Source organism: Dioscorea cayenensis, chromosome 16 (genome assembly GCF_009730915.1).
Source record: "Dioscorea cayenensis subsp. rotundata cultivar TDr96_F1 chromosome 16, TDr96_F1_v2_PseudoChromosome.rev07_lg8_w22 25.fasta, whole genome shotgun sequence".
Lineage (NCBI taxonomy): Eukaryota > Viridiplantae > Streptophyta > Magnoliopsida > Dioscoreales > Dioscoreaceae > Dioscorea > Dioscorea cayenensis.
Window position 1 is genome coordinate 22,766,765 of NC_052486.1, and position 20,874 is coordinate 22,787,638.

Here is a 20,874-nt window from a genome sequence, read left to right on the forward strand (position 1 = left end):
ATCTAATTCCAGATAGAATCAGTAGACACTACCTTAGTATATATATATATAAAAGCGGATGAACACAATTGGAGCAACAAAACCATACAACAGCTACAGCAGTATTGTCGAAGATTGTTTTATGTCTTGATACATATAGGCTGGGCATCACGGCTGCATTATATAAAATGTCCAATCACATGCAGACTAGAAGCGACTTATAGAGTAGCAAACAGCATCCCCAGATGAGATCCACACACGAGGCAAAAGAAATATAAATCAATGGAGCATATATCATGCCTGTGTATATATATACACACATAGAGCACCTCAAAGAGCATTTTGACGAGAATATTCCTGTAAAATAGTTTGGTACGCGCCATGAATTGTCGACATATAAACTCCTTTCACACCTGACAGAAAAGGTAAAAAGCATATTGATCTTTTTGATCTTTGAGTACAATACAGCATACTTGTAGGAAAAGAAATATTCAAGATATTTACCAAAAGGAAATTATTGTAGATTCAAAGGATCCAACAAAAATTAGTTGACTGAGCATTTCTTATTTACAGGATTATAAGATGAAAAAGTACTGGCCAAAATGCATGATCCTGAATAAATAATTTACAAAAAAGAAAATAAAACATCATATTCAACGCCTCAATCTCTTGGAATAAAATTTACCATTTCCTAAAAAAAAAATTCCAAAACCAACAATAGCATAAAAAATATAACCACTAGGAATGTAGAAACACTTGAGTAGTAAAACTAACCAAAAGTCCTTATAGTTGCACAACATCATTTAACCCCAAGATGAATGGACCTAAAAACAAAGCTTCTGGGCACTTTTTGTGCATAATCTGCATCTTGTCCCATAGAAATGCTCAAGAAAGAATCCATAATTAAGCAGCGAACTGAAACATTAACAAACAAAAAAGTTCCTTAGAATGCTCATAATAGTAGATAGTAAATAATAACAATAACAATAACAATAATAATAATAATAATAATAATAATAATAATAAAGTTATATTAATATAATTACATAAGATTATGATCTTGGACCTTGAGGATTTTCATGAAAAAGGCCACGCTCCCACAGAACTGACAACCAGTTAAAAATTCCATCTAAAGTGTCCATTTGTACTTGATGAACAGCACAGGTAGTTGCAATCATACATGTACTGAATGGCCCAGATTCCAAAAATAAGGATACCTAGAGAAAAGATGGTATAAGGCCCAGAGCCACCTTGACAAAGAGCATATAAGTTTTTATTTTTTTTTCCTCGCATCATAAGATTTATGGTTAACAGAGCAAGATATTTATAATTTAGCTATTACCCCTCTGAGAAGAGGCAAAGCAGGTCATGGTTAGATTGTACAGACAAAGCCGAGTTAAATTCATTTATACAAAGAACAATAGTTAGTTTCGCCTTAGAAATCCCTTTATGATCATTAAAGTGGTCTTTAATAATCATAATGTCAACACCTAAATCAAAGAAAACACCACTATTTTGGACAGTTTAGCAATTGTAATGCAAATAAAACCAATAGGATTACAAGAAAGGAACAGGTTGCTAGTAGCCAAGTAGCTCCATCATGTAAGTGCTTAAAAGTTAAAACTAATACAAACAAAAGTTATTGTTTTTGTATGTGCCACTTGTATCCTAAAAATTTTAATTTCTAAAACCAAATCATATAACATATATTATAATGTTAGCCAACTATTTTTACCAAATGTAACATATTCAATACTGCAATAGTATGAATTTAAATAATAGTCACGAAAGTATTTCTGTAATTGGTAACTAGTACGAGCATCTACAATGCAAAAATATGGGCTTGATGTGAGAAAAATAGCAGCATTGCCAATAGAATGATTAGCAATGCTTTGATGACTTCATTCCACCATACACTTCTTCTTGCTCAAATATCGGCCATGGCTTCATAGGTTCATTCCTCCTTCAGTAAAAAGCCACCACAAAGAAAATAGACAGATAAATGACAATTTACTTTCCAATATGGACTCATATGCTAGCAGTTGAACATTTAGTGAATTAAACTAACTCAATGAATAGGTAATAAATCTTTGTTCACAGCAAATTGCTTACCTGCAAAACTGACAAACATAACTGAAAAAAAAAATCTAGGAAACAAAATTTGCAATTTAGTCAGAAAAAAGTTCATCTCCAAAAAACAAATTCAAAAGAAAAAGTACTAGCATTCAGAAACTCATAAGAATGAACACAAACCTGGTGCATCCATGCTGCCTCAACTAGATGAGTGCCATACTCCTCAAGCATCTCATACAGTAATATGAAGACTGTCCATCTTTCCTGGCTACTCAAACCATTCGCACCCAAATGGCAAACTTCTCCAACACCCATGGACTTTGCTTCTTTATCTGCCCACTTTCCTCTCTTGGTCTGTGCATGAGTTACATTGCTAGAGATGGCGTGGCCATTCTTTGAATCTACAGTGAATCTTGAGGCACTAGAGCAATATTCATCATCCTTGTTTCCAACGGAATCATAACAATTGCAAAGTGAAACTTTCAAAACATACAAAGCCTGCTTCCTCAAAAATGGATCCTTATCAACCTGTTTACAATGTCAAGAAAGAGAACAGTGAAAAATCGGCATTTTTGTTGCCATCAAACAATGGATGCTTCCAAGCAGCCCCCATAAAAGAATGTGAAAGGTCATAAATATACCAGTCCTCTACGTATCTCCTTCCAAAATTCCTTCTCATTGCTCAAATCATATTTTTCACTTAACTCACCTTCTGATGTACTTCCACACCCATTAATGACCTTAAATGAAGAGAAACACATGGAGAGTATATTATAGGCATCAATTCTCTCTTCATGTCCAAGAGAGAACAAGCATACGCAACATGCCCAAATTTTCTTCAAGAAAGAAATCCTGTAAAATCAAAGTGACTCATATTAACAAAGATTCAAGAGTTACACTCAACAAGCAAAAGGGAGGAGAGCAAACTCTTGCCTGGATAGCGTGCATGCTGACCCATTAACCATCACCCTTACCAAAGCAAAATCACAAAATGATCTGAGTATATGTGGAAGGATAAGCCGAATAACACAAGACTGGTGCTCTGTACTCTGTGTGAGTATTTCAATCACCATATTCGACAAGTCCCACAAGAGATTATGACTGAAACGTCCGGAGTCACCAAACCCATCTACTACTTTCCGCTCTGAGCTATGAGTTTCACGCTCACTCTCCAATGCAGAATTCAGCAATGAAATCAAGATTCGACATGAGATCAGTAATGGTAAACTTCCTCTTGTAATTCCAGTTGGTTTTTGCTCAAATCCATCCTCAATGCTCCAACGATAGATGGTCAGCTCCTCATTGCAAATCAAACCCAGGTTTTTAACAAGTGATTCCAGGCAGAATGGCAACAGAATTGTCCCTATAAGCTCCCAAGAATGAGTCTTCAGCACAACATCACAGAATAATCCCAAACCCTAATCAAGAACCAATAAATAACCACTATAAGGATTGGAAGAAGAAACAAATCCATTCAAAGTTATACTAATAAAATCTAGCATTACCTGGTTAATCGACTCAGTATCATTCGGTTCCACAGATTTGACCATTGGAACAAACACTTTCCAGATAAATAGCTCCATAGCATCATTGCTTGCTAATTATCATTAAAAACAAAAACACAAACAAAAATCACATCAAAAAGTGGCGGAAAAATTATAATTTTTTCATCGTGTAAGCTTCATAGCTTACGAGTGAGCTTAATCAGATGGCCAAGTGCAACCGCATGAGATAGAATGCAGTTCGATTCAAAAACCTGCATCAATGGGGAATAAAAAAATATATATTATAATCGATTAACGAAAAGAAAGAAAGAGTGCTCCAAAATTCAGAAATAGGTTTTGGGACCTCGGCGGGATCAGGGATGGTCCGAACGAGGGAGGAGAAGAGAAGGGAAGGCTCGAAGCAGGAGGACGCGATGACGCAATCTACGATCGCCGGAACGGCAGCCGGCGGGACGAGGGCCAAGCTCTTCGTCAGCGACGCAACGGCGTCCTCCATTCTTGACTCCGAAAAACCCTAAACCTGAACAAGACGGAAGGCGCGGGCGAAAGAAAGAACCCGCGTGCATGTTATGTTGCCTCGCGGAACAATGTTAAATCTAAGCTGTTCCTTAGCTGGCTGAGTGCCTTCTCTATTTTTTCCAAGGATTTAAAAACCGGACCGGCGGTTCAACCGGTTGAACCGGGAACCGGGAACCGGCTACCAGTCCGGTTCATTGATATATATAGAACCGGGTTTTGACTGAACCGGCATTGAACCGTTGTAGGACCGGGAACCGGCGAACCGGTTCACTCGGACCGACCGGTTTTTAAAAAAAAAATTAAAAAATTCTCTCAAAACTCAAAACTCAAAAGTCTCTCACACGACTCAAGTCACTCAACTCTCAAGCACTACTGACTACTCACGGGACTTCTTCTTTGACCAAGGTTTCTTCTGCCAAGGAACATTGACCAAGGTTGTCATCAGTATTTACTATTCAGGACCATCGCCGAAACCCTAGAGCAAGCCAAGCTGCCAAGGTCACCTTCTTCGATCTGAGACTCTAAGTCATCCGACGGCCCCAACCAACCGGATATTGCCTCGTCTTCTCCAAAGCAAGGCATGTTCTTCACTTTGTTTTTCTGTTCTTCAATTCTTCTCTAGTTTTTAATTTTTTTTTCAATTATTTTGTATTTTGTTGTTTTTTTTTAATGGTTATTTGATATTTAGATTCCATCAATTATGTAATACAACATATTATTGGTTAAGGTTTGACTTCATCCTTTGAGCTTTTTTGGTTTTGTTAGATTCAATGATGGTTTTTATTTTTATTTTTTTTAGTTTATTTGGAATCTTGGATAATCTTATCTTCTGAGAAGATAACTAGTAAATAGGATAATTATGAGTCCAAGCCTCAAGGAACATATGCTTAGGAGTTAGGATTCAGGAACATATTTATTTTATTTATTTAATTAATTCAAGAAATCGGCACAAAATAAAATATATACCATGTGAATTGCGTTGTCTTGACTCTTGCCTGAAGGAAAAATCAAATAAACAAAAATTAAGAAATAATTAAACATGGATGCATTTAAGTAGCAATTAAACTCTCTTTCGGTTCACCACAAATTAGCAAAGGATGAGATTTAGAGATGTAATTTACAACCATCCCCATAAAAATTTCCAAATTAATAAGTTAATGCACAAGGGATTTTAAATAATTTAATAGATATAACATCATGAGCCAATAATCATATATAATAGTTGTGATTTATTTTTAATGTTGGATTTTTCAATGATTTGTTATGGCATGAAAAAATTTATTGTATATTTTAATATATATTATAAATATTTTTAGTATCGCACAACATTCAGAGATAAATTTTATATATAAATTCATGTCAAAATAAATGTGAATTGAAAAGTTTATTACACCCATTGAGAGAGACACTTTTTGTATTAACCCAATTTTATTGTCACACATCAATCTATGATTCTATACATAATATAATTTAAATAAATCTTTAATTTTTTATTTTTCTCTAGTATAATCAAAAATGCCAAATGGAATTATATAACTTGATATTTTTTTTGGTTTTTATTATTAATTGTTATCCAACAGATTATTTGGTTTGGTAATGGAAGAAGGTAGCTCAAACCCAACAAGCGGAACACCATCATCAACATCGGCCCCACCTACTCAATCTTCATTTGAGCAATCTTCCCGATCAGTCCGCTCAAAATCAGATTTAGCATGGAATTATATCAGTGAATCAAGAAGCAATGATGGGAAAAAAATGTTCATTTGTAATTTTTGCTCCAAAGTGGTAAAAGGTGGATGCATTCATAGAATGAAATTGCATCTTGCTGGCCAAAGGGGTGATGTAGGGCCATGTAAAAAAGTTCCTACAGAAGTTCGTTATAAATTGCAAGAAAATTTAAGGGAATTTTACAAACAAAAAGTGGCTAATGAGATTGCATCTTGCCGCATGTAAAAAAATTCCTACAGAAGCCGGTGAATCCATTTTGAATGAAATTGCATCTTGCCGCATTTTGGTTGAATCCAACATTTCAATATGATAAAGACACGGTTCATGTTTGCCATTCACCGGATGTTATGAATGGGTTTATAACTATAATTAGCAACCCTAATATTGCTCCGAACCATAACAAAATGATAGTTGAATCTTCTACTTTTCGAGAGCGATTGGGTAGCTTTGGAAATACCTTGACCCAATCTTCTAGCAAAAATACAAGGCCAGGTATGACAATAGATAAATAACTTGTATTTTCTTTTTAACTAGAGTTTTAGTGTTTTACATATTCAATTATTCATCAATAACATAAATGTTTTTTTTTTCTTTAGACGAATGGTGGAGGTTCTTTGGGCATAGTGCTCCTAATTTACAAAAGCTAGCTCTAAGAATTCTTAGTCAAACATCTTCTTCCTCGGGTTGTGAAAGAAATTGGAGTGCATTCGAGAGGATACACACAAAACGGAGAAATAGGTTGGAGCATCAAAGGTTAAATGATCTTGTCTATATACACTACAATCTTCGTTTGAAGAATAGGTATGTGATTTATTCATTTATTTAATTAATGTGAGACTTTATCTTTTATAAACTTTGATAAATTGTTTTCCATTTGTAGGAACTTCAACAAGAGCAACAATCTAGATCCGATAGATTACGAGTGTATTGACAAAATTGACACTTGGGTTGTTGAGAATGAACCCCCAAGGGAACCCGAACTTAATCTTGAGGATTTGGAAAATATAGTTGCTCAAGTAGAAGGAGAAGGACAAGAACAAAGAGAAGGAGGGCAAAATGAATTTGTCCATAATATTCATGGTTAGTACTAAGTTATTAAAGAATAACTAAGTGACTAGTATGATTACAAGTTAAAGTTTATATTCTATTTAACATTAATTACTTATAATTTACAAAATACTCTTTTTTATAGATTCAACAAATTATGATGATGATGATGTTGTGGCGGTTCAAGAGGAGGATGTTTTGATTGTTCAAGATGGAATTAATTTCTCATCCTTTGATGTCAACCAAGGCAATGAAGAAGATGGAATTCGTGGAAATGATGATAATTAATGAATCATGAATGAGACAAGATGAAAAACTTGAGTTTTTACTTTTTTGTGGTGGTGTCATATTTTATGATTTGAATTTTATTCCTTATGATTTTGGTTTGGACTTGTTTGAATTTGAATGTTGAATTTTAAAACAATGAATTTTATTATGTAGGAGTTTGAATTCCTAATGCTTGTGAATTTATTTGGTGGTTCAAGCCTTCATGGTTGTATTAATATTGGAAATTTTGAATTTTATTATGTCGAAGTTGTGAATTGAATCAATTGATGCTTGTGGACTTGTTTGGTGGTTTGTTGTTTGTACTTTGTAGATTTGTAGTATTTTTGTATATAACTACGTATGTTCATGTTGAGAAATTAAATTTTATGTAGAAGTGGAAGTTTTGAATTCTTGTGGTGAGCTTGTTTGTTAGCCTTGGTTTTAATATAGTCTCGTGACTCTTGTCTTGAGTCTTGTAGATTTGTAGAGTTGTAGTTGTATATTTATATTTTAAAAATAAAATTCAAGTAGGAATTGTGACTTGTGAGCTAGTAAAAAATATAAAATTTTAATTGTATAGTTATATTTATTAAATTTCTATTTTTCACGATTTTTTGTTGATTTTTTGGAATTTTTTTATAATTTTATGATTTTTTCATATTTCTTATTTTAACAAAAATTAAAAATAAAAATAAAAAATGTTGGACCGGCCGGTCGAACCGGTTGGACCGGTTGAACCGCGAACCGGTTGGCCAACCGGTTCACCAACCGGTCCGGTTTTTAAATCCTTGATTTTTTCCCCCTTTTTTTATCTTAATTTATTTAATTCTTTTATTTTGAAATCACATCTTTGCTTTTCATTAATTTAGATTTTAACTATATCATTAATAAATAAATATTATTTTTTTTATTAAAAATATACAAATCATTTTTTTTTCAGGATATGGAACGGGGTAAAATAAGGGTATAAATGATACACCTCTACTCATAAAACTACTCCGCCCTACTAATGGAAAACTCGAACTTGGTTCGGTTACAGTCGAGTGAGCTGAGTTCAAATATTTTGATACTTAATTCGAGTATTTATGAGCCTAATCAAGTATTTATGTATAATATTAGATTTATTATAAAATTATTATTTTATCCTTTTTGAACTCAAGTCAAACTCCTTAATATGGGATTTTTTTAACCTTTCAAGCTTAATTAAGCGAGCTTGAGTAGCTCAATTTGTGTATCGAATCGAGCTCGAACTATAAAATAAATACTCAAATAAATTCAAGGCTAGTATCAAGTGCTAAATTTTTAGTCGAGGTAGAGCTTGAGCTCTCAATTACTCGGCTCGAGCTCGATCAATTATACCCCTAGAGGTAAAATACTAAGACTTTATACATGATAGACTTCTCTCAACGGGTGTATTTTTATGTATATAAAATTTCAAATAAATTTTCTTATTTAACCGATGCATGCTTCGAACATCTGTGCTAACCTTAATAATAAAAAATATGATTTACAAAAATATTAAATATAAATTTAAATTTAAAAATAATTTCTTAAATATTTAATGGATGTTTTTTAAGCTTGTAATGCCATGTTAGCATGCATTAGTTGTTTGAAAGAGAAATAAATAAAAGATATTATTATATAAAACGTCCCATATTTTAAAAAGGAAGAATGAGAATAAGGATGGGAGAAATAGTCACGTCTCGATGCATAAACAATGTCATGAACAATGTTCGATCAAGGTACCCGATTCATTAGGGTTGTTCTGGGATTGTAAATCTATGAACGTACGTAGAAGATTGACCCTCTTATTATATTATAAGTTTTAATTGTGAAAATTGAAATTTTATGGGAAGGCCAACTTCAATAAAAAAAAATAATTTTCTCAACATTTATTTATTTACTAAAATAACTTTTTTTTTTATTTTTTTTCCATCATGCACACCCTCAGTTAGTGGTGTCAAACGGGTCAGCATGGCCTGGGCCCACTACGGCCCACACCCTATACGTGATCGGGTCGGCACGGCCCGCCAACCATCAAGGTCGGCTCAACACATGGCCCGGGCCAGTTATATTATATTTTTATTTTTATTTTAAACCCCAATAATATAAAAAAAACCCTAAAATTGCTAAAAAAAAATAAAAATATTTTAAAATTCAAAAACATAAAACTAAAAGCCCTTTATTGACTTATATATACCATAAAAAAATAAAAAAATAAAAAAACTTGTATTTGACGCGTTGGCTGAAAGCGAGATACAGTATCTAAAACCCCTGGACTTCAAGACGACCCAAGACTGATCTTGCAGCAGTTTATGTTTGGGCCAAGCACGACCCAACTCGTGCGGCCCGACCCGTTTGACGCCACTACCCTCAATCAAGGAAGAACATTAAACTATTGATTTTATATATATAGAAGTCAAATATAAATTATTTCTCAATTGATTCACTTATGTATTATTTTATTTAATGTCCTTTTTTTTTCATTTTCTTTATTTAATGTCCTTTTTTTTCATTTTCTTTTATTTTCCTCTTTTTATCTCTCACTGAGTCATCATCTTCATTCTGCTTCTCCAAGAGGAACTCCCCCAGAATGCACTCCTTTCTCGCGCTCTTCCTGCTCCTCCTCCTTCCATGGCGCAGTAAGCACATGACCACTCTCGATCTCTCTCTCAATCTGGCAATGGAGTGTTTTTCAGTGTTGTTTGTTTGCTTGTTTCTTTATTGGTCGCAGGTTTGGCAGCAGAGAGCGACGATGGGTTCTGCTCGCTTCCTCAATCCATCATGGAGTCAAGCTCGAGGGCTTCTCTACTGGAAAGTCACCAACCCAACCCTCTCGCCTTCCCACCTCCAAGGTAACACTCTGAAGAGATACTCTCAAGAGAGATGGATTCCTGTTATTGTGTCTGGATTGATAGAAAAATATGGAGTAAAAAGAAGAGGGAAAAAAAAAGTGAAGAAAATAAAATGCTTAAGTTGAGGAAATTTTTACTTTTTGGTTTTAATTTTTCCATGCTTATTCTCAATCCAAATGTAATATCAATGTTTGTTTTTTTTTTTTTTTTCTCAATCTGAATACTTGATGGATGTTTGCTTATAATGCTCGCTAGATTTGCCTGGCTTCACACGTAGTGTGTACAAAAGAGATCATGCTGTGATAACACCAGAAAGCCATGTGTTCAGCCCTTTGCCTGATTGGTCAGTTCTTCACTGCTTCCAGTTTATTTGCATACATGCAGTTTTAACTAAAGCTGGAATATTTGAAAGTTCGTGTCTTTTTGTTGTAGGATTAATACACTAGGAGCTTATTTGATTACGCCAGCAATGGGCGCTCACTTTGTTATGTACCTAGCAAAGATGGAAGGTAAGCTCTGCACTGTATGAATAAAATATGATACTCAAGGATTATCTGTTCTTGGTTTGATATTTATGGAGCAGAAGATGCTTACAGTATTTTTGGTTTTTTTTATTCATTCCCTGCAAGCATTCGGCACACAACACAATATAGAGAGTTTTGTGACCTTAAAATTATGCACATAGTCATTTATAATGGGATTTATGTCCCTTGTGCTGTGTGCAACCTACCAGGTAGCTGATCGTTAAACCATTGTGATGAATGTGGTCTTTCTTCATTCAATGGTCCTGTGCCTTCAGTCTGTTCTTATTTACCTGCTTATCTATTCTAAATCCCTAATGCGACACTTTGTTCTTGATAGCATAATGTCACTTATTATCTATCTACCTCCTCTGCAGTGAAATCTAAATCAGCTGTGCCCCCGCATGATGTTGAAAGGTGCCCTTTCTGTCATCTATCTGAACAAGTTGTTTTGTGAGAAAAAACTATTCTAAAATTTTTGGCAGTTGGCATAACTGCTTAATGCATGCTATATTTAATTGGCAGCTTCTTTCATAGCTTATTGATACTACCTAAGGGAAGGATGTTGGAAATGACAAGGGCAATAGAGAAAACAATCAAATATGTCTTGTCACCTAATCAAATATATGCAAAATTAAATTCCATGAGCCAGAGATATCAAACACCCCAACATTTTCTTATGCTATTTAATGTAATTAGTAACAATTATAATCAATAGAAATTTTATTACTTATTGGTGATTGGCATCATTTTATCCTTTGGGATTAACCTATTGATTATGCTTATGATAATCAATTCAGGTTCTTGTTCGTAGTTCAGGGATCTGCTGTGCTGAAAACTGATTCTGGGATCAGTCATCAATTGCCAGTAAGATCACATTTATTTCTTGGGCTTAAATATTAGAATGCTACTTCATTTTCAGTTTTATTGTGCTAAGGAGCTGAACTCTCGTTACAAATGAGACCTTAGAGGTGGTTTGGAGGATGCAGGGCAGTAATATTTGATACGGAGAGTTACTAAGATTTCTTCATGTGTATATATATATGTATGGGTGTGTGTGAATATCTGTGGCTGATATACAAGTAACACATTGACTTTTTATTTGTGAAGAATGCTACTTCAAATTAACTCATGAAATTTGTTTTGGTTTCCCTTTGCTGCTTACATTTTCCAATTGTTGATTTTCGGAATATTTCTTAAACAAGAAAATTTGGGTATTAAAACAGGTTATTGTATATTTCCTTTTTCCTCAAATTTCTTATTTTTGGTATCTTTGATGTCTTTTTGATCGGATGCAGGTAGACTCTTATGCCTATCTACCGGCTAATTATAAACATTCATTGGAATCTGATGAAACAGCTACCATTATCATTTTTGAGAGAAGGTTTTTCAGCTTCTGATATCCCTATAATTAATTATTTTTGCCTTGTTTCTTTAATTTCCGTTTTATCTTCTTGTTCTTGTGCCTCTTGTTTCCAGTTTTTGGTGGATTAATAGTATATGCTTCTTTATGTGTTCTGTCTATGTTCCGTTTTCCAAATGCAAAGAACTTACTTAGTGTGTTTTATGTAGATATGCCAGCGTTGAAAATCTTTACCCTGAGCCAGTTATTGGCTCAACAGAGAAGCAACCTCTTCTTGAAACTCCTGGTGAGGTTAGTCTTTGAATTGAGGATATGTCTGTTTGTATGTGTATGAGTGTATCTATCTGAATGTACCTTTACAAATTTCTTCATTAATTTTTATATTTGCAAGTTCAATCCTGTAACTTTAATTTAATTTGAAACTCACTTTCTTCTGCTGCATCTTTAGGTATTTGAATTGAGGAAACTGCTTCCTGCTTCAGCTCCTTATGATTTCAATGTCCATGTGAGTTGATTTAAAATTTGTTTTACAGTTTTTACATCTGATTGCTTCATGTCTTTCTTCAATAGTACTGGACATGTCAGCACAAAACCTGCTGGTTTCTGAATCTCCTCTTACCTTCTCAAAAGCATATTTCTTCCAAAGGACTAAGACTTTTTGCCATTTTCTCGCAGATTATGGATTTCCAACCTGGAGAGTACCTTAATGTGAAGGTTTGTTATGCCTTATATTTAACCTTTGCCGGAAGGCCCGGAACCTTACGGACCTAAGAGGCTATTTGAACTTTGCATATGTCTATGATGTTAAGTAGTCATAACATAAGATGCAGTTGCATTCACGAGTCCCTTGGGAGTTTGATACCTAGTTTATAAATAAAATTCTTTTTCTTTTTTCTGTCTTTGAACTATAGCCTAGCTAGTAACGCATCCTTCTTTGAAAATCAAAGGACTCGAACATTTAACTCTGGTTGTTTTGTGGGAGCAGGAAGTTCATTATAATCAACATGGTTTGCTGCTTTTAGAGGGGCAGGGCATATACCGCTTGGGTGACAGCTGGTAAGATTGAAAGTTGACCCTTCTATGAACTTTATCTACATTTTATTATATTTTTGTTTTTTTGTGCTTTAGTTCCAAATTTTATAAGAAAAATTAAGTTAGAATTTTTCACCGATGAAGTTGAAACCATCACTATTTATTTCAGTAACTGTTTCAAAAAGCATTTCATATAAATCAAGGTAAATTTGAACACTCCCAGCTGAGTAAAAGTTTTTGTGCAAAACTATCCTACAATGCTTTTTTTCTTGCACTCTATGTTGTCATTTTTTGCTCTGATTTGTAAGCTGATATTGGAGTTAAGTACTCCATGTTCAATTTTTTTTCTTCTGAGTTGGGGTCGAGGATCGGCAGTGTACTTTAGATCAAAATTAGTTCCATGATCATTCATCAGCAGGATTTGAAATTACATGAATTCTCATGTTTGTTGATCGATCTCGTTAATTAGGTATCCTGTACAAGCTGGTGATGCTATTTGGATGGCACCTTTTGTACCACAATGGTATGATGTTTCTTTTGCTGATACCTTCTAAACTTCAATCTGAACTTCAACTCATTTGTGCTCATCTTATTCCATTATTTTCTCTAATATTCAGGTACGCGGCCCTCGGCAAAACTCCATCAAGATATTTGCTGTACAAGGATGTGAACAGGAATCCCCTGTGAAAACTAAAAACTATTTAACTGATTATGGTTAACTCTGTTGTAAGATCTACACTGTCTATGGAATGCTTGTGTACATCCCATGATTATTTGAGTTCTCCATATCAAGGCACACTTTTTATTATCTCATTGCTTCGTTACTTAAATTTAATTACTATTCAATTAATTATTATTGGTTGATTGCTAATAATAAACAATAAGTTAAAAAGTAGGTTTTTTTTTGTTTGATTTGGCTAATCAGGTTTAATTAGATTGTATCCCCAATGTTGCTATATGAACTGTAAAACAAATTTAATCTAATTATTTATATATTTCATATTTATTCTGAAGTTCATTAATCTCAAGAGTAATGCCAAACCCTTATGTTCTTAATTTCCATTTGAGAAAAGTCACGCTTATCCTTTTTTTTTTTCATTTTTTTTATTTTTTTATTTTCTGAAAGGGCATTTGCATATGAATCCCTGGAAAATTTAATATTAACGATATTAACAAAATTTAATGTTATAACAAATAATTTATTTATTTTTACTATATATAAATATTTATTTATATAAAAATTATAAACGCATTTTTTCCCCTATTTTGTCAGACTCTAACGAACTCTCTCGCGCGCCATCTCTCTCTCCCTCGCTCGCTCGCTCGGAGCGAGCTCTCTCGATGGATCTGGGGAGGAGGAGAACCCTAGGTTCAATGGGTTCGGCGAGGAGAAGCGGCGGGAGGAGAAGCCGAGATTCAGAGGACATGGTCAATGCTGTGGGATCGCCGCCACCGCCGGTTGCTGGTAGCTTAGAGAGTGCAACGGGGCCTTTTTTGCCTTTATCCAGTCAAGGATCGATTACGCCGGCGAATCAAAATGCCCTAGTTCCTGTTGGATTGCCTGCCGCCAGTTCACATAGACGAAGGGGATCTCCGGCGAGTACCAGGAGTGGATCTCAAGATTGCCGTTCGATTTGAGTGTGAACCAAGGGATAAATCGGATGGTGGTGTTCGCTGCTATTATTGTTCTTGGCTGTGCCTTTCGCTATTCACAAAGATCATATATTAGAAGTTTATTGGACGGTAGTCATGGCGGTGTAGACTCCTTCGAAGCCGCTTTCAATAACTTCACCTCCGACGTACAGGAGGGATCATAGCTTATCGGCAAAGGAGATTCCTCACCTTCGTCTTCCAGAAAGTTTTAAAGTACTTCTTCGGCATCGACGAGAGGCCTTTAAGGTTTGTTCACTGAGAATGTTGTGATTAATGTTTCTTTGCTATTTCGTACACTGACAATGTTTGTTTGCTACTTTACAGGCGAAAGTAATTTCGGCATTGTGAATCAAGGCCAAAGGCCTTGAAGGTTTTATTCACTGAGAATGTTGAGACTAATGTTTCTTTTGCTACTTTACAGGTGAAAGAAATTTTTGGCATCGTGAGTCAAGGCCTTTATTCATTGAGAATGTTGAGATTAATGTTTGTTTGCTACTTTACAGGCGAAAGAAATTTCGGCATCGTGAATCAAGGCCAAAGGCCTTGAAAGTTTGTTTACTGAGAATGTTGAGATTAATGTTTTATTTACTACTTTACAGGGGAAAGAAATTTCAGCATCGTGAATCAAGGCCAAAGGCCTTGAAGGTTTGTTCACTGAGAATGTTGAGACTAATGTTTCTTTAGTACTTCGTACTGTTTCAACTGTTTCTTTGTTGTTAACTCTTTGTTTCTATGCAACACTTTGTTCATGAGAACTTTCTGAAACCCTTTTCAGCTTCTCTGAGAACTACAGGGAAAAATGTATGGTTCTGGTTCTGTGAAATGCTGTTTCTTTGTTGTTAACTCTTGTTTCTATGCAACACTTTGTTCAAGAACCACAGGAAAAAAATGTATGTTTATTTGATTAACAAGAAGTTGTTTTCTTGCGTGTGTTGCAAATCCATAATAAAAGGAAGAAAAACCATAATTATTATGTTTTATATAAATGATGGTGGGGCTCGCCCTTTGTTTTTTGCATGGAGGGTCTTGCTCGCCTCTCATTGTCAGTGAGGCAAGACTCCTTGCGAAGCTCTCGTCATCGAGTTGGATCGGATCGGATCGGCTTGGTTAGCATTGATTTCCACTCAATTTTTGATTTTGGGTTATTGGCATTGATCATGTTGTTGATAGAGAGGAATTTATGCTGTTTTTTTAATTGGTTTCTGAATTGAGGGAATGCATTGATAGATTTAGATTGGATGCTTTTGTTTCAGGACCCCAAGGCCCACTGTTCCTAATGTTTTTATTGGTATGAATTTCCTAGTTTTATATTGAATTGGATGTCTTTATAGCTTGAGTTTTCAATGCTTGCTAGAAGTCCTTGGATGATCTGTTTCTTGCATCTGTAATGATACAAGTACAACACCACCATATACCTTTGTATTTGATGAAGTTTCACATTGAAAATAGAAGAATAAGTGATTGTCTAAGCAAAGTTCTCAGTCCTTTTTTTTAATAGACTTGTGATATTTTTATTTCCCTGACTATTTCCTTTGTTACCCACACTGTGAATGCATGAGGATTTGAGTTATGGTGCTTATATCTTCTTCTTCACAAATTGTGAGGAATTGTATTTGTTTCAAGGCCTAGCCATTAATCTGATTCTGCTCCAAACTTGATTGGCCGCACCAAACTTGGGTTTTAGGATTTTGACAATTAAAAAATTAAAACGCAGTCCAAATAAAAAACAATTGTTTGATGAACAAAAATAGACAAAATTCTTTTGGAGGGAGCTTGCCAATCTTTGGCTCATCTGCGTGGTGACGTGGCAGAAGCAGAGAATCGAATTAAGAGAACACCATAACACCCATTAATTATGTTCCAATGTTTCATATCTTTATAGATGATCACCATTATTATTATTATTATTATTATTAATAATAATAATTTTGACTAATATGATCACCATCAATCAATTAACTAAAACTCTACATTTTGTCCCCACATTGTCTATCATAACAATTAACAGGTTTATATATATATATATTAAAAGATGGATGAGACCATTCAATAAAGTAAAGAGAGAACTTACAACTCTACAAGAACGATAATGATTACCTAACAATTCACTAGCTGTGAAAAACACAAAAAGAAACCACAGTAATAAAGAAGACACAAGAAGAAACAGGTTTTATATTCGAAAATGAATAAACAAACACCAATAATAAATATTATAAAGAGAAAGCAGTAAGAGATAGAGGTGGGCACGGGCCGTCCGGAAAACCGGCCCGGCCCGGCCCGGAACCGGCCCGCCGGTTCAATGACCCAGTAACTGGCCCGTCACTGTAGACGGGCGGTTACTGGAGTTAATTTCCCAACCCGTGACCCGACGGGTTGACCCGCCGGGTCAAAACCCGGTTGGGCTCGGCGAGCCGGGTCAAGCCCGGTTTAATGTTTTTGTTTGTTTTTTATTAATACTTAAGTATTTGTTGGTTATGGGATTTGAGCCCATGATCTTTGAACTTGGATAGCAGCAATCACTTGACTTTCGTTTGTTTCAATATTTATTGGAAAGAATTATATATAGATAGATGTAGGATATGGATCAGAAAATATTTTATATATTTAATTTTATAAAAATTAAGAAAACCATATAATAAATTAGTATACTAAATCGATTAGTAAAAATATCAATGTATCAAACAATAAATTTTCATAAATATAAAAAAATAATTATTTTTGTTAATTGTTTTTTACTCATGAAAATGACTAAATCTCTACATATCTGCACTCTTAAATTCTCTTAAATAGTGAGACTTTTTATTTATCATGCATATATATTAGATTATTTTGTTTTCAATTTATAAAATAAAAATAAAATTACAAAATTGTTTTTTTAAATTATGTAAATCAATTTATATATATATTAGTATATCTTTTGAATAATATGGTTCACACCATATTATTTTGATTTCATAACTTTTTCAATAACAACATGATAAAAGCATGATAATAACCCCTATCTGGCGAGACAAAGTAAAAATCTGCAAGCCGACCCTAATTATAATAAATAAATAAAGTTGATGATAACTTGATTTAAAAAAATAAGAATACTACTTGATATATACATTTTGTGTCGACTTAAAAAGGTGTCTTAATAATTTAATTTGATAGATAAATAAATTAAAAATGTAGATTTTTTATCCTTTTTAAAATTATTTTGATATGTCATAAAATTTTTTAAGTTATTATAAATTATTTTTAAATTTTTTTGTTGTTTGAGATTAAAACTTAAAAATATTTTAGTAACTTCTTTTATATTTATTTATGTTTTAAACTAAAGACGAAAAAAATTTGTAGGCCAATTGGTTAATCTTATTTTTCTCATGTGAGAGGTCCTAGGTTCAAACCCCATCTAGACATAATTTTTGGGTTATTTACAAAAACCCGCCAGGTCAAACAGGGCCTGGCCGGACCCGGCGGGTTCTCGTGATAAGCCGGGCCGGGTCCGTTCATTCACAAAATGGACCCGGCCCGGCGGGCTCTGCCGGGTCAACCCGGCCCGGCGGGTCTCTTCTCAGATAGCATGGGCCGGTTCCGGGTCCGGTTTCCAATGAACTGACCCGGCGGGTCGAGCGGTTAACCGGCCCGTGCCCACCTCTAGTAAGAGAGACGAGAGCCAAGAGGGGCTGGCTTCTGAAAAGGAAATGGTATGCAGGCAAACTGGTGCAAGTACATCTCTTTCTCCGGTTTTTGACATTTAATACAAAATCCCCGATAAGTGCACTTTTAGTTTGCAATTTTGAAGGAAGACAAATTAAGGAGGGAGACGTTGCTTATTCAACCCGCCAAAGGGACTCAATCTCAATCCAATTAACAAAAATATATGCACATGCTACCTGCTCCAGCTCAAAAAAATTCCTATCAAGAGCAAGATATATGTGAGGGTGAGCTAATGACCCATGGCCTATTGCAGATATCTGGTCATCGATAGTTTCATCTGCTCAGTGGTGAGCCGATTCTTTCACTGAGCGACACATTTCTAGATGTTGTCAGAATAGTGATATATGCACGAGTGATTCCAGTACCATGTAACACTCACTTCATTTATTCGTTCCATCGGCAAACAGGACATCTCTAGCAGTCTCTAAGTGGATTCACCCCGCTCTTCCCAAAAATGATATGTGAGGGATAAGGATTACGACTTCTTTGGTCAATGACATGCATGGTTTCTCACACAATTCATTGAAGATAAGACCGAAAAACAGTCGGATTTGGAAATCTGATGAAGTTATTTAGTAATGATAAACTTTTTTATGAGACTAAATTATATAAATATTATTGAAAAACTGAACAGAGATCAAAGAGAAAAAATGATAAGGTTTGACATTCTTAGGAACATTAACGACTGATAATTTTTTTATTAGAAAAATTAGGATTATAAATTACATGAATATTTATTTAAACTCTACTCAATACAATTTTAATTTTTATTAAAATACAACTGTATAACTATATATATATATATATATATATATATATATATATAATACACATACAAATAATATTTAAGAAAATTTATCAAGCGACAGGGTTTATCACTTGCCACAAATTATGAATTTATTTTCTAATTTTGTTTTAAAAATTAATTTACTTTCTAAATTTTTTTAAACAATTCTTAGTATTTTAAACTGAATTGTATGAAATAAATGAGGTTTATCTATATATATATATATATATATATATATAATTTTTTTGAAATCCTTTTCATAGCATACATGATATATAATTGATCGATGATGCATGCGGCAGAAGTTGGCCAGTTGTTGAGTGTGGGCCCCCTAGAAATCTAGAGCAACTATGTCGCACAATTCTCCCGGTTTTCGCCAGCCACTAACAACACTAAAACGGAACCGCATGATGGTTTCAATTAGAATTGTACTTTGATTAGATCCACATAAGAGAAATACCAAGTCCAATGACATTGGTTTCATTATGAAAACAAGTATATGAGATATTTAAAAGACTTCAAGTTTGAGTGTACCCAGTTATACCCAGGAACTGAACAATAGAACCACATAAGAGAAATACCAAGGAATTCATTGACCACAATAGCAATCTCTATGCATGACTCTGCATGAAAATAAAAGAAGCTTTTAAGTTTTAAGTAACATTTATGAAGACATACCTTGACAATCTACCACCATCTTAATGGCACAAAATAAAAAATAATAATAATAATAATTACACAGTAATTAATAAGACAATTTAACTTATTGGTGCACTAGACACTCCAGCATACTAAACATTATACCTCCCTAGCTGCTATTTAAATAAATATCAGGAGTCATAACTTGTAATCTTAAATGGAACCTATTGGCATAAAAAGTTGGATGCTAAAACAATTCGAACAGATTGCCAGAATTCCCAGATAAATACATTTGATACTCTTTTTGTTGTTCAACTTCATAGTATCCACATTTATTACTTTTCTACTCATTTCTTAATATTTCTTGATTTTATTAACATGAGTTTAGCTTGTATTTAATAATATAAATATAAATATAAATAAATCTGTCACCTTGAAGATTAGCACACTCATTGTGAGATCAGCTAAGATGGCAACATGTCTTTCATGACTGAAAGCCTAAAGATGGGCCGAAGAGTAGATTTCTCATATTGGATGTAATGAATTGACCTTTCTATCCTTCAACTGCTTAGCCATCTCTTCTTTGCTAACAGTAAAGTCAGACTGGGGAATCAGATTGCCAGAGTTTTTCCTACAAATCTCTACCAACTGTTGCAATGATTCTGGAGATCCCGGCCTCATTGCTAACTGAAGATTCCAATGAAGAATTTACATGAGAACAAGAATGGTCATAAGAAAATTTTCATAACAAAATAATATGCATGCCTTTGCCAAACCATCAATTAGATTGTGCAATTCTGACATGCTAACTCCAAATTCCTGAACAACCAATGCTCCAACAAGAGAAATGGAGAACTCCAAAGCAACTTCTGAAAAATGGTAGTAACACAAGTTAATTAAACGACAGTACACCCTGAATGGCAACAAAAGTTCAAGTGCAATGAAGCTACAAGCCAACTAATATAACGCCTGGAACATACTATTTCTCCCTCCATCAATAAGCTTAGCAAGATGTACATTGTACTCTGCAAGAATTAGGAAATCAGAATCAATAAGGGCAATTGTAATCTCTGCATTGAACTTCCACTCCCCATCTGAGTAAATCACCTACACATCCGAAAGAAAAAGTGGTGTCAATGAATAGATATTTCAGACATCATTCACCCTGCTGATATCTGATCTGAATTAACATCATGTACAATAA

At 34.3% G+C, this 20,874-nt stretch overlaps 2 protein-coding genes across 2 annotated transcripts in view; one reads left to right on the plus strand and one right to left on the minus strand.

Moving 5' to 3' along the window:
* The window catches only part of LOC120278665, a 15,687-nt gene extending 11,587 nt beyond the window's left edge, over positions 1–4,100 (minus strand). The window contains exons 1-8 of the mRNA XM_039285394.1: positions 3,901–4,100; positions 3,745–3,808; positions 3,558–3,649; positions 2,986–3,470; positions 2,694–2,904; positions 2,233–2,580; positions 1,046–1,196; positions 804–894 (exon numbers count right to left, since the gene is read on the minus strand). Of these exons, the coding sequence (XP_039141328.1) occupies positions 804–894; positions 1,046–1,196; positions 2,233–2,580; positions 2,694–2,904; positions 2,986–3,470; positions 3,558–3,649; positions 3,745–3,808; positions 3,901–4,053 (1,595 nt within the window). The 5' untranslated portion in view covers positions 4,054–4,100. The remainder of the gene's footprint in view (positions 1–803; positions 895–1,045; positions 1,197–2,232; positions 2,581–2,693; positions 2,905–2,985; positions 3,471–3,557; positions 3,650–3,744; positions 3,809–3,900) is intronic.
* Positions 4,101–9,648: 5,548 nt separating this feature from the next.
* Positions 9,649–13,697, plus strand: LOC120278885 (probable (S)-ureidoglycine aminohydrolase). Its single transcript, XM_039285634.1, has 13 exons — positions 9,649–9,760; positions 9,853–9,973; positions 10,229–10,316; positions 10,406–10,482; positions 10,872–10,911; positions 11,295–11,361; positions 11,793–11,878; positions 12,067–12,148; positions 12,306–12,362; positions 12,533–12,571; positions 12,843–12,913; positions 13,359–13,412; positions 13,507–13,697. The coding sequence occupies exons 2-13, from the start codon at positions 9,874–9,876 to the stop codon at positions 13,574–13,576; spliced, it is 831 nt and encodes a 276-aa protein (XP_039141568.1). The 5' UTR covers positions 9,649–9,760; positions 9,853–9,873; the 3' UTR covers positions 13,577–13,697.
* Positions 13,698–20,874: the final 7,177 nt, after the last annotated feature.